The 21,181-nt window shown below is 40.6% G+C and overlaps 1 protein-coding gene across 1 annotated transcript in view; it reads right to left on the reverse strand.

Annotated features, from left to right (window-relative positions):
- Window positions 1–21,181, reverse strand: part of LOC136885896 (microtubule-associated protein futsch) — a 514,102-nt gene that overhangs the window by 320,520 nt on the left and 172,401 nt on the right. The window contains exon 3 of the mRNA XM_067158589.2: window positions 16,565–16,649. Coding sequence (XP_067014690.2) covers window positions 16,565–16,649 — 85 coding nt within the window. The remainder of the gene's footprint in view (window positions 1–16,564; window positions 16,650–21,181) is intronic.

The raw sequence follows: 21,181 nt of genomic DNA on the forward strand, positions 1-21,181 counted from the left end.
CTTTCGGCACAGTCTGCCATTAAGACCAAGTCGTCAGCATAGGCCAAACTGCTTACTACCCTCCCTGCCATTTTATAACTTTCAGCAGATGATCCATGTAAACTACGAACAGCAAAGGTGAAAGACTACAGCCTTGTCTAACTCCTGTAAGTACCCTGAACCAAGAACTCATTCTACCATCAATTCTCACTGAAGCCCAATTGTCAACATAAATGCCTTTGATTGATTTTAATAATCTACCTTTAATTCCATAGTCCCCCAGTATGGCGAACATATTTTCCCGCGGTACCCTGTCATATGCTTTCTCTAGATCTACGAAACATAAACACAACTGCCTATTCCTCTCGTAGCATTTTTCAATTACCTGGCGCATACTGAAAATCTGATCCTGACAGCCTCTCTGTGGTCTGAAACCACACTGGTTTTCATCCAAGTTCCTCTCAACCACTGATCGCACCCTCCCTTCCAAGATGCCAGTGAATACTTTGCCTGGTATACTAATCAATGAGATACCTCGATAGTTGTTGCAATCCTTCCTGTTCCCTTGCTTATCGATAGGTGCAATTACTGCTTTTGTCCAATCTGAATGTACCTTACCAACACTCCACGCTAATTTTACTACTCTATGAAGCCATTTCGTCCCTGCCTTCCCACTGTTCTTCACCATTTCAGGTCTAATTTCATCTATTCCTGCTGCCTTATGACAATGGAGTTTATTTACTATCCTTTCCACTTCCTCAAGCATAATTTCACCAACATCCTTTTCCTCCTCCCCATGAGCTTGGCTGTTTGCAACACCACCATGATGAAATGAAATGTCGTATGGCTTTTAGCGCCGGGATATCCCAGGACGGGTTCGGCTCGCCAGGTGAAGGTATTTTGATTTGACTCCCGTAGGCGACCTGCGCGTCATGATGAGGATGAAATGATGATGAAGACAACACACATACCCAGCCCCCGTGCCACTGGAATTAACCAATTAAGGTTAAAATCCCCGACCCGGCCGGGAATCGAACCCAGGACCCTCTGAACCGAAGGCCAGAACGCTGACGGTTCAGCCAACGAGTCGGACACAACCATGATGATTTCCTTTTACACTGAGAAGATGTTAAAAATATTCCCTCCACCTCTCCAGTGATTCCCTGGGATCTATTATGAGTTCACCTGAATTACTCAAAACACTGTTCATTTCCTTTTTCCCTCCCTTCCTACGATTCTTTATTACTGTCCAGAAAGGTTCCCTGCTGCTTGACCTAGCCTTTCCAGGTTATTACCAAAATCTTCCCATGACTTCTTTTTGGATTCGACAACTATTTGTTTCACTCTGTTTCTTTCATCTACGTACCAATCCCTGTCTGCCTCGGCCCTTGTTTGGAGCCATTTCTGATAAGCCTTCTTTTTACGTTTACAGGCTGCTCTCACTTCATCATTCCACCAAGATGTTCGTCTTTTCCCATCTTTACACACAGTTGTTCCTAGGCATTCCCTTGCTGTTTCTTTTACAGCATCCCTGTATGCCACCCACTCACTTTCTATATCCTGAACCTGCTTACTGTCTACTGTTCGAAACTTCTCTCTAATCATATCCATGTACTTCTGTCTAATTTCCTCGTCCTGGAGATTTTCTACCCTTATTCGTTTGCAAACAGATTTCACTTTCTCTACCCTAGGCCTAGAGATACTTAGTTCACTACAGATCAGATAGTGGTCTGTATCATCGAAAAATCCCCGGAAAACTCGTACATTCCTAACAGATTTTCTGAATTCAAAGTCTGTTAAGATATAGTCTATTATGGATCTGGTACCCCTAGCCTCCCATGTGTAGCGGCGAATAGCCTTATGCTTGAAGAATGTATTCGTAACAGCTAAACCCATACTAGCACAGAAGTCCAGCAAACGCTTCCCATTCCCATTAGCTTCCATATCTTCCCCACATTTACCAATCACCCTTTCGTATCCTTCAGTTCTATTCCCAACTCTCGCATTGAAATCGCTCATCAGCACTATTCTATCCTTGCTGATGACCCTGACCACGATGTCACTCAATGCTTCATAAAACTTGTCAACTTCATCCTCATCTGCACCCTCACATGGTGAATACACGGACACAATTCTTGTCCTAATTCCTCCAACTGACAAATCTACCCACATCATTCGCTCATTTACGTGCCTAACAGAAACTATGTTGCGTGCAATGGTATTCCTGATAAAGAGCCCTACCCCAGACTCTGCCCTTCCCGTCAAGTACACTTTATAATCTCCTATCTCTTCCTCATTATCTCCCCTTACCCGAATATCACTTAATCCTAGCACATCCAGATTCATCCTCTTTGCTGACTCAGCCAGTTCTACCTTCTTTCTTCCATAAGCCCCATTAATATTGATAGCTCCCCATCGAATTCCAATTCGTTCGCCAAGTTGCTTCCAGGGAGTCCCTCGCCTGTCAAATGGGAGTGGGACTCCATTACTCCCATAGGTCCGAGGCTTGCTTAAAGTGTTCTGAGGTCGGTAAATTCATGAAGCAGGATGCTGCCCTACTTGTACATAGTCCAAGTGAGGATCTCTTCTCTAACGGGTTATGGACCACCGGTGAATTGTATAGTCCTAGCCGCCTGAGCACAAGGAGGGCCATGACTCAGAATATGTCCGAGATGCCCACTCCCATTCCATAGCAACTGGTATCCCGACTCTCAGGATCACTTACTAGGCCACTCAGCCGTTGCCCATGGTTCACGAACTAGGACGTGACTACATAATAATAATAATAATAATAATAATAATAATAATAATAATAATAATAATAATAATAATAATAATAATAATAATATGTTCCTTCCTTCCCTCTCCTAGCACTTTCCTATTCCATCGTCACCATAAGACATATCTCTGTCGGTGCGACGTAAAGCAAATAGTAAAAAAGGCAATTCACACATACTTTAAACAATTCCAATATGTACCTTAATGTTACAACCTACAGGAGGTGGAACGGTACAGTGACGTACTATGCTACTTCAAAATTGCGTTTCACCACCATCACACAGACCAGTGGTCGCGAAACGTCACAGATTAATGACGTATTGTGAATCCTACCCGCTCGGCAGAGAGTGATGCGGTCCGTTCGTCTTCGTGAGAGAAAACGTAGCACCTTCTCAATCGCCAGTGTTAGCCTGCCTGGTGGCCATGATCATTAAGGCGTCAGTCTTAAATAGTCTCACACCATGGTTAGCTGGTGTGAGTCCCGTTGGTAGAAAAAAGAAGTCACCATCAGAATATTGGCGGGCAGGGTAGGATGAGGTGGTGGTATATGATTTCTGATCACTAGATTGCGTCCCTAAACCCTGGATTAAATTCTAAACCTATCCGCAGTCTTCATATGCAGTCACGGCATATGACGCTGTTGGATGGGAACGTTAAACCTTGGGCAGATACCTTGGTATTATTCGACAGGAGTAGCCCGTTTGTCTACATCGGGTTTCACCTTCTTCCTATACCACCACACGCGTGATCGCCCACAGGCGTCAAATAGGATAATCTGCACCAGGTGAGCCGAACATTTCCTCGAACATTCCCGGCATTAAACACCATACGCTAAATAATATATTTGTTTTAAAAGTCAGTGTTCGCTACTAAGAAATAACATGAACAAGAAGGAATGGAAATCTGCTAGCCAAATATATACATTCACGAACTCCATATCCTTGACTGTATATTGGTTTCATGTGTATTCAATCATTTTCTTGTTTCTTTTCATTCAGGTATCATTTTTGACATTGCCTCAATGGAACATGCATCGCAACTCACTACGTTTTCAAAATTAGGGGTTATCTCATAAGTAGCCACTGTTAACTGTCCATGAAGGCTGACATCTGTCAAGCACGTTCGAGAGCTTTCGAGGTCACGGGTGTGTCTTGTCAGAGTTTACCCAACAATCGTCCATCACAAAGACAGTGGTTTGTGAGTTTTCCATGCAAAAGCGAGCCTTTGCCTGCTAGCGCCAGTAGACTGTGTCATGTTGTGTCTGCACTGGCAAGTATAACTGCAGTACGAGTGCGTCTTTTGGAGTGTCCGGTTGCGGGTTTCATTCTTAACTGTGCACATTGGTATCATTAGGAGATGCAATCCCAAGAATGTTGTCAAATTTTTAGAGACGAAGCTGCGGCGTGCTGAATATGGAAAGTCAATTGGAGTCAAGGATATGGAGTTCGTGAATGTATATATTTGGCTAGTCGTTTAACGTCGCAATAACACATAGGAAATTTTCGGTGACGGAAGGATGGGAAAGGGCTTTGATTGGGAAGGAAGAAGCCGTGGCCTTAGTTAAGATACAGCTCCAGCAGTTACCTGCTGTGAAGTGGGAATCCACGAAAAACTATTCTCAGGGCTCCCGACGGTGGGATTCGAGCCAACCATCCCCGAAAGGAAGCTCACGGCGAAGCGACTGGTGACTGAGAAAGTTTCGTTTCTCTCACAAAGACGAACGAATCGCAGCTCTAGCTTTCACTCTGTCGAGCAGGGTAGTATTCACAACACGTCATTTAAAATATCTGTGACGTTTTGCGACCACTGGTCTGTGTGATGGTGGTGGAAATACAATGTTAAGGTAGCATAGTAGGTCACTGTACTGTTCCACCTCCTGTAAGTCATAATATTAAGGTATTGGACGTATTTAAAATATGTGAGATTTTATTTTTACAATTTGCATTACTTCCCACCGACAGAGATAGGTCTCACGACGACGATGGAGAGGGAAAGTGCTATGAGTGAGACGGAAACATTATTATTATTATTATTATTATTATTATTATTATTATTATTATTATTATTATTATTAATAATAATAATAAATGCTTATTAATTTAATTTCGTTTTCTGTGTAAATTATAAACCAGCTTGCCACAGCGATACCTTCCATCCGCAACTGATTTGTTAATGATGATGATGATGATTCGGATACAAAATTGGATTCCAAAGTCTTCTCGATAGAGCATGAAAACAACAACAGCAACAAACAACGACAAAAACTAGAACAAAATAATGGAAGAATATCAGGCTGGATTCAGACCAGGCCGATCGTGTCCTGAGTAAATTTGAACATAAAACCATTCCTAAGACATTAGAAAATTGGTAGCAAGAATTAAGTCTGCACATTTGTTGATTTCAAAACGGCTTATGATTGAGTTGATCGCAAATCACTCGTCCAAATATTGAAAGACAAGGGTTGAACATGAAAACACTTACAATCATAAAGCAGACACTGTCAGGCACTAAGTCCAAGGTTCAATTCACGGGGTAAAATTCAGATCCCTCAGAAATCAAAACGGGAGTAAGACATGGAGATGGACTCTCTCCTTTGCTCTTCAACTACGACCTTGAAAAAGTGACGCAAGAAAGGCGCAAACAGAAATTAGTCCTCAAAATTCATCAATCAATCATTTTAGGCACAGGAAAATTGGCGATAGATTGTCTAGCATTTGCAGACGACCTAGCAAGATTAACTCAAGACAATTCAACAGGAAAAAATCAGACAGAACTCCTGAAAATAACTGCGGAAAAAAAACAGCCTCTAGATATCTTCTGAAAAGACAGAATATGACCTGCAACAAACATGCACCAAACCTCGTGGAGACAGAATATGACCTGCAACAAACATGCACCAAACCTCGTGGAGACAGAATATGACCTGCAACAAACATGCGCCAAACCTCGTGGAGACAGAATATGACCTGCAACAAACATGCACCAAACATCGTGGAGACAGAATATGACCTGCAACAAACATGCACCAAACCTCGTGGAGACAGAATATGACCTGCAACAAACATGCACCAAACCTCGTGGAGACAGAATATGACCTGCAACAAACATGCACCAAACCTCGTGGAGACAGAATATGACCTGCAACAAACATGCACCAAACCTCGTGGAGACAGAATATGACCTGCAACAAACATGCACCAAACCTCGTGGAGACAGAATATGGCCTGCAACAAACATGCACCAAACCTCGTGGAGACAGAATATGACCTGCAACAAACATGCACCAAACCTCGTGGAGACAGAATATGACCTGCAACAAACATGCACCAAACCTCGTGGAGACAGAATATGACCTGCAACAAACATGCACCAAACCTCGTGGAGACAGAATATGACCTGCAACAAACATGCACCAAACCTCGTGGAGACAGAATATGACCTGCAACAAACATGCACCAAACCTCGTGGAGACAGAATATGACCTGCAACAAACATGCACCAAACCTCGTGGAGACAGAATATGGCACAACTGAAATAGTATCACAATTTAAGTATTTTAGTGAAACAGTGAAACAGGAAAAGGGACTCAAAACAAAAGCCAACGATACTAGATGCCATAATATGGAAACTGCGCGTCGACTATTCCAAAATACCTACAACAAAAATGTATCCCCTAGTACACAAAATTAAAATATTACAATACAGTCACTAAATCAGAATGTCTTTATGGAACAGAAACACTAATTTTGAACAGGAAAGCAGACATTGAAAAGACAGAGAAAGGAACGCAAAATCATAAAAATTCTAGGCCCAAAACTCGCAGACCGACAATACCGACTCAGAGGCAAACAGGAAATCAAATCATACAGAAATATTCACAGTGACATTAGAAAACGCAGAATAAGATTCTATGGACACATTAAAAGAATGAACCCAGAGAGATTTACAAAACAAATAATAGAATTATATCAAATAGGACTAAAGCCAAAACAGACACAATGAAATGGATTGGCGAAATCAAAACAAGCAGCAATTACACCAGCAAAAAACCGGGTATTCTTCAGGTATAAAATTCAAAACTGGTAAGCTGACCAAGAGTAAAGACAGAAGAAGAAGAAGAAGAAGAAGAAGAAGAAGAAGGACTGGAACAACATGGTCTGAAGACGGAAAATATATAAATAAAGCACATAGTAAAAGAAATATGGGCACAAAGGAAGACAAATGTTCGTCTTGAAGTATTTTGCATAGTCCTAATGGGCTTATTCGCATATAATAATAATAATAATAATAATAATAATAATAATAATAATAATAATAATAATAAAAGTGATGTTATAGAGTGGTAATAATGATCAGGGTGGATGACCTCGAAAATGAAAGAAGATTCCGAAAAATATGTTGGACCTATTGTGACTGTTTTGGATCCAACATTTTTCAAAGGGACCAACATACTTTCCGATTAAGATCAATCCAGGAACTCTATAAAACAACAACAAAAAATACGACGAAGACACATCAAATGGTTGAATTAGGAGGAGTTGGCAAACAGAATTCTCCTGAATGAAAAATGGAAAACAGCCCGGGTGGCTTACACAGGTGCACAAGGACTTCCTCGTAGAAGCAGGTGTCAAGGAAGGAGAGGATAGAGGAAAGGACTACATTTAGAGAAAAGATTTCGGGAGTGAGCGATGCACCCGAAGAGCAACTGGCCAAGCAACGGAACATCACGGTGGAACAGCGAGAAAGGGGAAATCAAAGACCTAAAAATATTTCGCGATAGTGCAAAGTAAAAATGAATTAGTCTGTGTTACAGGCGGGCAAGTAGATTATGTAAACGAGGCTCACAGATGGCTACCGATGAATAAATGTAACTATTGACTTTAATAAATAGCATTTCTAGGTCAAAAAATTACAAAAATATGCAACAAAGTCATTATGTGCCATTTCAATACAAACTGAAAGCTAGGAGGAAAGAAGTATTGCACTCAGAACAGCACAAAGAACGTATGATCAAATAAAGATAATCGAGTGTCACGAGCTTTTCCACTGTAACATTCTCTGAGAGAGGAGGCACACACAGGGAGATGCACTCACGTCATGGTTGACATCATGATATATTTTAAAGTTGTTCTCCGTCCTACACATCCTTTTAGAAGCATCTTCAGAGTTGAACTTAACGTCGGAATATATTTATAGTTCTTACCCTTAGTAAGAACTTCTCCAGGAAAAATAAAGTAAAAATAAGAGTTTAAAAAGGAATTCGTAACATAACGACTGTCTTCATGATCTACTTTAGTTGTTAGCATACGAAATTATAAAAGGCAGATCCAAAAGGTCAGGGACTGCCCGCACCCCGCATATCACAAGCATGTACGCAGTTGAAAGTAACGTTGTTCGAAATGAATTTTGCCATACCTCCCCCGCGTAATTATTGCGAATTTTTTCGCCCGTGAATAGCAGAGCGCGCAGACGCGTTGCTCTTTTGTAGGTCGTCGTCGTCGTATGAGAAGAAACATTGACTCAATAGCAGCGCGGACGTATTAAACCTTTTTTATTATTATTAATCCTCCCCTGCGAACCATGTGACCTTGCCGCGGTGGGGAGGCTTGCGTGTCCCATTGATGCAGATAGCCGAGCCGCAGGTGCAACAATATCGGACGGGTATCTGTTGAGAGACCAGACTATGGAATGGATTATCGAAAGGGGGGGTGGGGGGTAGCAGCCTTTCGGAAGTTGCAAGGGCGGCAATCTAGATGATTGACTGATATGGCCTTGTAATAATACTCAACATGGCTTAGCTGTGTTGATACTGCTACACGGCTGAAAGCAACGGGAAACTACAGCCGTAACCAACTCCCGAGGACATGCAGCTCTCTCTCTGTATGAATGATGTACTGATGATGGCTTCCGGAGGTAAACAAGTCCCCCATTCGGATCTCCGGGTGGGGACTACACGAGAGGGGGCGATCATCAGGAAGATGAATACAGACATTCTGCGAGTCGGAGCGTGGAATGTTAGAAGTTTGAATCGTTGTGGTAGGTTAGAGAATCTGAAAAGGGAGATGGATGTAGTTAGATGTAGTTGGTATAAGTGAAGTACGTTGGCAGGAAGAACAGGATTTTTGGTCAGGCAACTACCGAATTATCAACACAAAATCAAACAGGGGAAATGCAAGAGTTGGTTTAATAATGAATAAGAAAACAGGGCAGCGGGTAAGCTACTACGACCAGCATAGCGAAAGAATTATTGTCGTCAAGATAGACACCAAACCAATGCCCACCACAATAGTGCAGGTCTATATGCCTACTAGTTCGCCGGATGATGAGGAAATAGAAAGAATATATGAAGAGATAGAAGATTTAATACAATATGTAAAAGGTGACGAGAATCTAATTGTGATGGGAGACTGGAATGCATTGGTAGGCCAGAAGGTAATACAGTAGGAGAATTCGGATTGGGACAAAGGAACGAAAGAGGAAGTTGGCTGGTTGAATTCTGCACTGATCATAATTTAGTCCTTGCCGATACTTGGCTCAAACACCACAAACGACGGCTGTATACATGGGCGAGACCTGGAGACACTGTAACGTTCCAGACGTTACAGTGTAATTATGTTAATTTTATTATGTGTAATTAATTCAGGAATTTAACGTCATGATATTTATTTTGGTATGTAATTGTATTATAATTCATGTTTAATCATTTGCTCACTATCATTTCATTACTTTGTAACTACGACTTGTAAACGAGGGCTGAATATCCTAATATTCACTTAGATTCTTGCGACATTCGTTTAAAATTAACTTGCAGTAGATTTCCTCTATCTTGCCACATCACCGAGGAAGAAGGAAGGACAAATTTAGACATCAAGTTCTGGGAAAAGCGAGCACGTGTTCAAGCGTTCTAACGATAGCTACCGTATTTCGACCAGAATTATTCAAACTGATCACCGCCTATATTTTCAAAGGAGCGTCATGTTGCCATGGATACTGAGTGAAAGGACTAATAGAAGAACAGTTAATATCATGGTTAAGACCCGTCAACTCTAATATCTAGAGTGGGGAGAGACGTGTCATCTGATTGGACCACGTGTAGCGACCTGTAATTAGCGCCAGAGAAGGTTATAAAAGGGCGTGTTGGAGCTCTTGGCTTCATCTTCTACGAGTCTTCTACGTGATTCTGATCGATATTATTCTACATTATTCTACTTGATTCTCTACTTGATTCTTCGTCTCGATACTTAGAAATTCTGAATGAGGGGTGTATAGCCACTCTCATCAGGAAGTACGTACAGCTCGGCTACGAGACCGGTTTGAACCAGTCTAAGTCAATAGGTAGTATTAAACCAGATAGAAATGAAACTTCAGAGCACATTTTCAGTAAAGTTGGAAGGATTCTTAATTGAGTATCCTCTCCATATAACCCAAGGTGGTTCTTCTAACTATGACTTAGGGCTTATCTCCAATATATGGGATAAAGCATAATAGGGAGTGTTAGTTTTGAAGTCATCTTCCAATTAGTGGTGGGTGCAATTTGCAAGGCAGGAATGGTACTTAGCAGCAGATGAAGAGATCTCAAAGACGACCGGTGATGTTCCAGCTACAAGGATGGAAGCTTTCCAAGGACCAGCAGAACAAGACTACATGGTGAGCAAGCGAGTTAAAGATATTGCAAGTTTTCGCGAAGTAGAGTCATTCAATTTTTTATTAAATTCATTTTCTATTTTAAATTCAGTTCTCGTTAAACCGTCGTCATTTATATTAAATATAATAAATAGTATTTTTCTAGTTCACTTTAATCAATCTGCCTTAATTAGCCTTTTGATTTCTAATTTTCCTGCTTAATGATTAGTGTACTATCACCCCACCCCTGTGATAAGAGTCCGTCCAAGCTTGATTATAAATTTTTATCTTTAAGTCCTCAACTTAAAGATTGGCGCCCTTAGCTTGAATGGTTGCATTTCTCGTTCGATGATTGTTCTCCGAGAGGGGAAGTCACAACACTAGAAGGTTTCAAATATACTTCATTATGATTAGGCAGAGATTCAGAAACCAGGTGTTGGATTGCAAAACTTTCCCCAGGAACAGCCGTGGACTCTGACCATAACTTGTTGGTCATGAAATGCCATTTGAAGTTGAAGAAATTGAAGAAAGGAAGGAATGCAATGAGATGGGATCTAGACAAGTTGAAAGTAAAGAGTGTGAGGGATTGTTTCAAGGAAAATGTTGCACAAGGATTAAATGAAAATAATGAAAAGGCTGAAGGAAACACAACAGAGGAAGAGTGGATAGTCATGAAAAATGAAGTCAGTAGGGCTGCTGAAGAAATGTTAAGAAGGAAGAAAAGATCAATTCAGAATCAATGGATAACTCAGGAGAGACTAGACCTGGTTGATGAACGACGAAAATACATGAATACTAGAAATGAAGACGGCAGAAAAGAATACAGGCGATTAAAAATGAAGTGGATAGAAAGGGCAAGGTAGCTAAGGAAGAATGGCTGAGGGAGAAGTGCAAGGATATTGAAGGTTGTATGGTCCTAGGAAAGGTAGATGCTGCATATAGGAAAATCAAGGAAACCTTTAGAGAAAGGAAATCTAGCTGTATGAATATTAAGAGCTCAGATGGAAAGCCACTTCTAGGGAAAGAAGACAAAGCAGAAAGATGGTAGGAACTTATCCAACAGTTGTATCAAGGTAAAGATGTAGATGATTTGGTTCCGGAACAAGAAGAGGGTGTTGATGCTGATGAAATGGGAGACCCAATTTTGAGGTCAGAGTTTGACAGAGCTGTGAGTGACCTATATAAGAACAAGGCACCTGGAATTGATGACATTCCCCCTGAATTACTGACTGCCTTAGGAGAAACCAGCATGGCAAGGTTATTCCATTTAGTCTGTAAGATGAATGAGACAGGAGAAGTCCCATCCGATTTTCGGCAGAATGTTGTTATACCTAATCCCAAGAAAGCCGGCGCTGACAAGTGTGAAAACTATCGCACCATTAGTTTAGTATCTCATGCTTGCAAAATTTTAACACGTATTATTTACAGAAGAATGGAAAGACAAGTTGAAGCTGAGTTGGGAGAAGATCAATTTGGCTTCAGAAGAAATGTAGGAACACGTGAAGCAATCATGACTTTACGTGTGATCCTAGAGGATCGAATTAAGGACAAGCCCACGTACATGGCATTCGTAGATCCAGAAAAGGCATTCGAGCATGTTGATTGGACCAAGCTATTTAGGATTCTGAAGGTGATTCGGATCAGATACCAAGAACGAAGAATTAACTACAATCTGTATAAAAATCAGTCTGCAGTCATAAGAATCGAGGGCTTTAAAAAAGAAGCAGCAATCCAGAAAGGAGTGAGGCAAGGCTGCAATTTGTTCCCCCTCCGTTCCAATGTTTACATAGAACAGACAGTAAAGGAAATCAAAGAGGAATTTGGAAAGGAAATCACAATCCAAGGAGAGGAAATAAAGACCTTGAGTTTTGCTGATGATATTGTTGCTTTATCTGAGACTGCAGAAGATCTCGAGAAGCTGCTGAATGGTATGGACGAAGTCTTGGGTAAGGCGTACAAGATAAAAATAAATAAGTCCAAAACAAAAGTAATGGAGTGCAGTCAAACGAAGGCAGGTGATGCAGGAAATAATACATTAGGGAAAGAAGTCTTAAAGGAAGTAGATTAATATTGTTACCGGTACATGGGTAGTAAAATAACTAACGATGGCAGAAGTAAGGAGGACATAAAATGCAGACTAGCACAAGCAAGGAAGAGCTTTCCTAAGAAAAGAAATTTGCTCACTTCAAACATTGATATAGGAATCAGAAAGATGTTTCTGAAGACTTTCATCTGGAGCGTGGCATTGTATGGAAGTGAAACATGGACAATAACTAGCTCGGAAAGAAATAGAATAGAAGCTCTTGAAATGTGGTGTATGAATACTGCTGAAGGTGAGATGGATAAATCGAATCACGAATGAAGAGATACGAATCGAATCGGTGAGAGGAGATCGATTTGGCTAAATTTGACGAGAAGAAGAGATAGAATGATAGGACACATCTTTAAGATTATGATGATGCTTGTTTGAAGGGCCGTAACATCGAGGTCATCGGCCCCTAATGCTACGAAATGAGACGAAATGTTATGACAAATTAAAAGTCCAAAATCCTCCACTGACCAGAATTCAAGGCGTGAGGACGATGGATGGATGGATGGATGGATGGATGGATGGATGGATGGATGGATGGATGGATGGATGGATGGATGGATGGATATGAATATAAAACTATCAGTGGAACCGTCCCACAGTGTCTCATATGCACAGAAGCTGGCACAAAACAACAGTATTACTGACCAGGGGGTACTTCTATAGCACGATGCTGAGTCGATTATGCTTGCAGTCGAAACGGGTTCAAAATCCAGGTCATCGGCCTCTCATAATGGTACTTATCGCTAGGAAAGTGTAACCATTCTATTCGTCACTTGGGGGTACTAATCGAAAGTAGCGTAGACTCGCGGTATTCCACACATTATGGTACTACTCACAGGTAATGTATTGCGCACATGTAACACATGACCTATGGTGTTTCGCACATTGAAGCGCTATTTACAGGCAACGCAAACCTATAAAGACAACGCAAACCTACGGCGTTTCTCATGTAAGTGGACTAACCACAGGGACCCGAACTATTCCGTGGTATTCCTCACAAAGTGAGAACTAAGCGTAGGCAAGGCAGAACCACGGTGTCGCTTATCCAATGGTGTTGCTCATATAGGGGTACGAATCACAGGTACTTTAAGACCCTCATCCTGATTCACACACTTTCGCTACTAATCACAAAACTAGTGCGTACCTAACATAGTGGTACTACGCGCAAGTGAATACGACCCATGGTGCTCCCTGCGTGATGGTACTATTTACAAGTAGTCTCATGGTTCTAATTTGATCATCCCTTGGTTGCCCCTTTTAGTCGCCTCTTACGACAGGCAGGGGATACCGCGGGTGTATTCTACATGTGCGTCCCCAACCGCACACATCTAAAGACACCCAGGACTTGTTCAGTTGGTTTTTGAAGGAAGTGTAGGCGGTAATAGCGGTAGGGGTAGACCAAGGTATGAATATGACAAACAGATTAGAGCAGATGTAGGATGCAATAGTTACGTCGAAATGAAAAGGTTAGCACGGGATAGGGTGGCATGGAATGCTGCATCAAACCAGCATATGGACTGATGACTCAAACAACTACTACATTATTATTATTATTATTATTATTATTATTATTATTATTATTATTATTATTATTATTGCCGGCTCTGTGGCTAAACAGCATGCTGGCCTTTGGTTGAAGGGGACGCAGGTTCGATTCTGGGTCGAGTCGGGGATGTTAACCTTCATTAATTAATTCCGATGGCTCGGCGGCTGGGTGTGTGTGCTGTCCTCAGCATTATAATTCATAATGACATGGGCATCATTCTCACAGACGTCACATGCGTCTCCGGAGGCCACATGTCATTATTATTATTATTATTATTATTATTATTATTATTATTATTATTATTATTATTAACACGATTTCACGTCCTACTGTTTAACTTTTACAGTTCTCGGAGACGCCGAGGTGCCAGAAATGTTGACCCGCAAGAGTTCCATTACGTGCCGATAAACCTACCAAACACGAGGACGGCGGAGATCTTCAAATACCACCGAACGGAACCGGGATCGAATCCGCCAACTTGGACTATGAAAGCCATGCCCCTACTCAGCCCGGCTCCTCGCAATATGTCTGGACCTGCATATTAAAGTACGCGGAGTGTCGACACTATGCACATTTATGATTGATAGCAATTATCCAGTTGACTACATACGTCGCAACTCCGGAGAATTAAGCTGTGTTAAGAATTCATAGCACTTCCCGAGAGTAAATATTAACAGTGACTTCACCAAACAATAGAATCAACATCAATAAATATCACTAGCAATGACAAAAGAAAAGAACAAGCCAGTCCTCACAGGAAACTGGTTTCCGTATCGGAGTAAGATCTTAAGACTTTCCTAGAAACAATGCTTCAATGCAACGAGAGAATCTTCACCTTTTGAGTTATATACGCGATTGAGACGTAAGCTTTTCCGAAATATGACTGGCAACGAGGATCAGAACACACCTAAATATGAATTTGTAGCCAGTAACACTAAGTACACTGCTCAACAATCTCTAAGAAACAGAGACTGTTAGAAAGGAATAATCATGGGCAAGGATGGAAGACAATAAACATAGTACATACGTAATAGAGGTGGAGTGGTCTATTTACAACGAAAAGTGGTACAGAGTTCACCTCATTGGAAAGCAGAATAACAGACATAAAGAAATCAATAAATAACGTTCTTTTTTCTCAGAAGAAAAGTCGATATGCCCTCCTCATATGCATATTTTGCACCTGTTATTCATGCTGTCTACTAAACTGCTGAGGAGTCCTTGGGGGATATTGTTCTATTCCTCTCTCTCAAGAAGGTTTTCTGTTCTTGCACGGTTCGGGAAGGGCGAGTTCGTTGAGAAACACGTCTGCCAAGAACATCCCAGGCATGCTCTATAGGATTTAAGTCCAGGGAGTACGCAGGCCACTCCGTACGTTCAATATTTTCACTTTCCAGCGTGTCCGATACAGAAGCGTTCCAGTGTGGGCGGGCATTGTCGTCCATAAACAGAAAGTCGGGATCTACCGCGCCCCTAAAAAGACGAACAGAAAAATCTCTCTGCAATTCCGCTGTGCTGTAACGGTACCTCGCTCAAAGATATACAGCCGTGTTCGGCCACTGCACATAATGCATGCCCTCACCATAACGCCTAAGGCATACCGATGACGCTCATGTACATTCTGTGGTGTGTAACGTGTTCCCCTCTCTCTCTCTCCAGACTAACTGGTGGCCAGAATCATTTGTTACAATGAAGCGGGATTAATCGGAGAACATCACCCCGAACCACTGTTGCTGACCCCAAAATATGTTCCTTACACCAACGAATACTTTCTCGACGATGGCGTGGTTGAAGTGGGATGCATTTAGCAAGCTCCCGAGCATACAAACCAGCCTGATTTTATCGCCGCGAAATAGTTCTGACAGATACACGTGTACCGCCACCGGCTGTAAGGTCTGCAGCTATCTGACGGGGAGTGAGATGTCTGTACCTTCTCGCCAGTAAGGCTGCATACCGATCCTCTTGCGGTGTGGTGGACTTTTTTACGACTACCGGCATGCTTTCGTATAATATTTCCAACTTCATCGGCCATTTTCAATCGCGAGATGAAACTTTTGGACACACCCATTACTGTGGCAACAGTAGTGACACTTTCACCGCCTTCGAACCGTCTAACTGCTCGTCCACGATTGTACACGCTCAAATGATGTCTTGCAGCAATTTCTTTTACGGACTTTCGCACGAATACGTTCAACAACCACCTTCGTCAAACACCGCACTACATGAATTGTCGAATGAATACTGAGCTTCCTTGCAACGACTTTGCTGCAGATAATACGTCCCGCCCTCTCCATTGCCTTTTACTCTCATTGGTCGGTTATTCCTGAGCAATTGTCAGTTGTTCCTTAACAATTGTCAGGCAGTGTACATATAAAACATTATTTTATCCTACTGTAATTCAGATGAGATCTACTGTAACAAACATCTTCGGTAATATCAATGCCTAACCCTGATGGGAGGTACACAATTGTACGTTCTGAGAGAGATTTCCTTTTGTAAATTTCTAATCAGACCTTCGAAACAAATAGGATGACTAGTAAAATACTTACCGGGTCCGTGCTGCACGCGCGATCCCTCTGCCACGGCGCTCGGGGGGATCCGCTCGACTCCGCGCTGGTCGAGCTGGGCCCTGACCTGTTAACACATAATAATAATAATAATAATAATAATAATAATAATAATAATAATAATAATAATAATAATAATAATAATAATAATAATAATACTCTCTATATAAAAGGCTAACACCAACTGGCTGTAATCAACGCCCAGCCAAAACTACACTAACAAAGAAATGTGTAGGTATAGGTGATCACTAAAAGAGGGTTTTTGGATTTTTCGCCGCTAATGCTTAACAGTTTACAGACGTAAAAATTGGAATTTGTAATCCACTTTAAAAATAAAGAAACACGTATTTTTTTTTGTTTTCAGAAAAGCCACTTAATGGGGGGTGAACAGGAGTGAAGAACGGGTGAATTCTTAAAATGAGTATATCAAGAGTATATCTAGAAAATCGTAACATTCCATCGACGTGAAAACTGGTATTTCGAATCTAACGTAAAAGTAAAGAAACACGCATAATTTGTTTTCGGAAAATCCTCTTAAAGGGAAGTGAAAAAGGGGGTGAATTTTTTAAAATGAGCGTATGTATATCTCAAAAACTTACGATGTTACAGGCGTGAAAATTGGTATTATTAATCTCTTTTAGAAATAAAGAAAAAATGTATATTTTTGTTTCCTGAAAAAACACTTAAGGGGGGGGGGGTAAAAAGGACTGAAAATGGGGTTGAATTATTTTTATTACGAAACGTATCTCAAAAACTGAAGATGTTACAGACGTGAGAATTAGTATTTCGGATCTTCATAAAAATAAAGAAACACTTTTTTTTTCGGAAAAGAAGTGAAAAGAAGTGAAAAGAAGTGAAATACTGGTTGAAGTATTTTTATTATGATACTTATCTGTGTCTGTCTGTTAGGTCATCAGCCCAGAGGCTGGTTGGATCTTCAAATAGCACCACCAAAGGTTATGCGGTTATAAGGAAACCGCAAAAACCAATGGCAGCACCAAAATGAGGCTACAATTGTACCGTAACGAACGTGTGTCTGTACATTGATTATTTTGGCGAGATTATCGTACAGTTATGCGTTTCAGGTGTAATAATGACCATCTGCATATATTTTACCTTTCGTTTCCTGAATGTCCTCATTTTTACCCCTATCCCCTAAATAAAGATGACAGCAGAATCTGATAGACGAACTAGAAAACTGAATATTGGCAAAATTATAGGATTTAACCTGTAACCGACGGAAAAATTCCAAGATGTTTAAATTTTTTACTTTTACCCCCGGGAAATATCGAAATATGGATGCAATTTTAACGACGGTGCAGACCTTCGTTTCGATTAATTTCGTGGCCAAACGGTAAGTCATATCACAAAACGGATGGCACAACCTCGGTTCTATTTGGAGTAATCTACAACTTTGGGCCTACGACTTTTTGTCGTTTCTCTATCCCTTACGCGTTAGATTTAGCTGTGTTTCTCGATTGCACGTAAATGTTGTAGTTTTTATACGTTTGATTCATAGTTTGACACACTTATAAGGAAGACAGAATCATCGAATTCGGCATGAACATTAGTCCTCCCAGTGTGATGTTTTGAACATCACAGCATGTCAAAAATTATCAAACTGTATGATTAATTGGAGGAATGTATATAATTGGTGGTAGGTTATTCTAAATTATGTTTATATATACAGGATTTTTTGTCATCAATTTCACATTATCATCTCATTTCATTGTATCACGGCTATAACGAACGTTGAACGAACTAATTATTGAGTAAGGTATTATAACATCATCCGTATTAATAGCTTGCAGTAAATTTCTAGTAGCCGAGGTCAGGTGACGGGACACGACATGCTAATATTAGCCCGTTACCAGAACAAGAAGTCATCAAGCTTGCAATATTGCTTTCTCCGCTCCACATTCTGAAGGGACAGTTACAACTTGTTAACGCCTACTTTTCGAAGTTCGCTACATGACGCTTTGATTGCCCGCGAAAGTTCAACCTATGTGATTGAACGTTTTGAAACAAGGTGATGGATATACAGCAATGGATAGGAGAAGGGACAGAATATCAGATCTTACTGGGCCATGTGATATGAAACATGGAGGGAGATTTTAGAGCATATATACATCAACAAGAGCCGGAGAGCGTCTATCTTTACATACAGGTAGGTCTATGCTGGTCAAGTCTATTCAAATCTGTCTATCTTTGCTTAACATCGGAGAAGGGCTGTGCGTCTTTCTGGTTCACCATTTTCACTTCCAGGCAAATGTCGAGACAGTTCCTATTCACAGGCCATAGCCGATTCCTTACGCCTCCTTGCACAATTTCATTCCTCAACATTCATTTTATCTTCATTAGTTCCTCAGATGAGGTTGGCATCATGGAGGGCATCCGGCCGTAAAACCACTGTCATTTCATCTTTTCCCGACCTTGTATCACGAAACGGGATTAAGGGATAGACGTGCATTTAATTTTAAGTGTCGGTACACGTGCCCTTAAGCATAAGTTTTGAACGTACAGTCGCTTAAAAAGAATGTGCACACAGCATTGTATGTTCCTCGCATTTAATATTTTATTTTTTAATTAAAATATACCTCACACCCCATATAGATACAAACCCTGTGGGTACCCACAACAAACATATCTATAGGTTCAATTGTTTCTGAGAAGAGTGTGCCTGCGAGGATCTTATACAATACCATGACGACATTCTTGTTTAAGCGACTGTACCTTATACCATGTACCTAGCTCATTTTAATATTAATCCTGACATTTACTGATCCAGACAGCAACAAACCTTCAATTACTCCAGATTAATGGTGTTTTACTGCATAGCATTATTAGTAAAATGCCCCCTCACCTACTGCCTACTAATGCGATCACTTCAATGGAGCTTCTTTTATTGATGTACCCTTGCCTCCACCTTCCTCTCAACACTTTCTTGGAATGTTATGGCAAAAATTACTTTGGACTTCCAAGAGTTTCCCACTGGATGAAAAAAATGCTTACGCTTATGTATATGTGCTGGGAAGCCTCAATTTCGATCCTCCCCAGCTCGCTCTGCTCAGGGAAGTGTTGAGATTTTTCCATTTCTATTTGTTTTATGGCACACTGAATCAGAAAGGTCTTATGGCGACGATGGGATAACGCGGGGCTAGGGCTGACAAGAAAGCGACCGTAACCTTAAGCTACAGCCCCAGGTAGCATTTGCCATGTGTAAACATGAAAAACTACGGAAAATAATCTTCAGGGTTGCCGACAGTAAGGTTCGAACCAGGGTTACCATACCTCCGTCCTTTTTTTCCACCCGAGCATGCCCTCTTTGTTGTTAGTAAAGAGGGCGTCCGGCCGGATTCCTTTTAAAATTAAAAAGTCCAGGTTTTCTAAGTTGTTTACAAATCCTTAAAATGCAAAATGTTAAAAAAACAGAAAATGACAACCGAAGTTACAATCTACCCATTAGATCCCACAGTCGATTATCATTTACGATTGCAATCACCAATAAAATCTGTATACCCTGTTGATGGTGACCGATGACTCGACAATGCATAAAACAATTGAAAACAATTGCATCTCTCATATAATGATGTCATCCAATATTATTCAAACTTGTCGAATACTATTTTGCTATTCCAGCTCATAACGGCAATGATCAAAGGATAAATACAGAGACAGTGGTCCAAAGAAAGAAATAAGATAACCCCCTGATTCTACTGAGAATATTTTAATTCTTTGGTACAATTTCATAGACGCATCTTGTCAAAAGTTTTACCACTACCTGTATGTGAAACGAATGCCATTTTTTAAAGTAAAATAGGATCCTATGGCAAATGCGATAGGATAAATACAAAACAACTGGTTGTACACCGCACAGTGGTCCAGTATTGCAATCTAGCGCGACAAAATTATTTTATGCAATAAAACACAAAAAGAAATTATTAAGAACTATACTTTTATGCATTCTTTATTTTAGGTGCCATTAAAACACTATACAATCACATCTGTGTTGATAGCATCTTATTTAATTTTATGCGACATACGAACAATATTCCAAAAGAACCACTTTAGACGTATGATACTAAACTATAACAAGGTTGATGTTGGCTGGCTGGCAAAATTTCGTGTTTTTCTACTGACTCTAGTCTAAGTTCTTATCAGTCAACTGAGTGTAGTGGAAGTGAGTGGTTGTCTTTCAGTGTGAACAGATTCGAGTATGGATTTACATATAACGGATTATTTAAGGCAAGTTCTGCAGCAGTTTCTATAAGTGTACAGTTTTGAATTATTACTATTTAAGGGAGATTGGGTTCATATGAAAAGGACAGTAAAATGTGCGTAATTCAGAATTATATGTAACATATAAATGAACCTCCGAAGTTTTTCTAACTGATTTTATGAGATACTTTCATTTTTACCATAACGTATGTAATCCGTAGAATATGATATCTGATAGAACCAGCTACTATTATGTATATGCTTATTTTTCTCTAGGAAGGCGACTAACTGACCGCGTCTGGAAGAGTTAATAAAGAGGTTTTCTGTCATAGTATGCACTATTTCCTGTGGGTTATGACTTATGTAGTCAAGAATTTACAC

This window comes from Anabrus simplex, chromosome 1 (assembly GCF_040414725.1).
Source record: "Anabrus simplex isolate iqAnaSimp1 chromosome 1, ASM4041472v1, whole genome shotgun sequence".
NCBI lineage: Eukaryota > Metazoa > Arthropoda > Insecta > Orthoptera > Tettigoniidae > Anabrus > Anabrus simplex.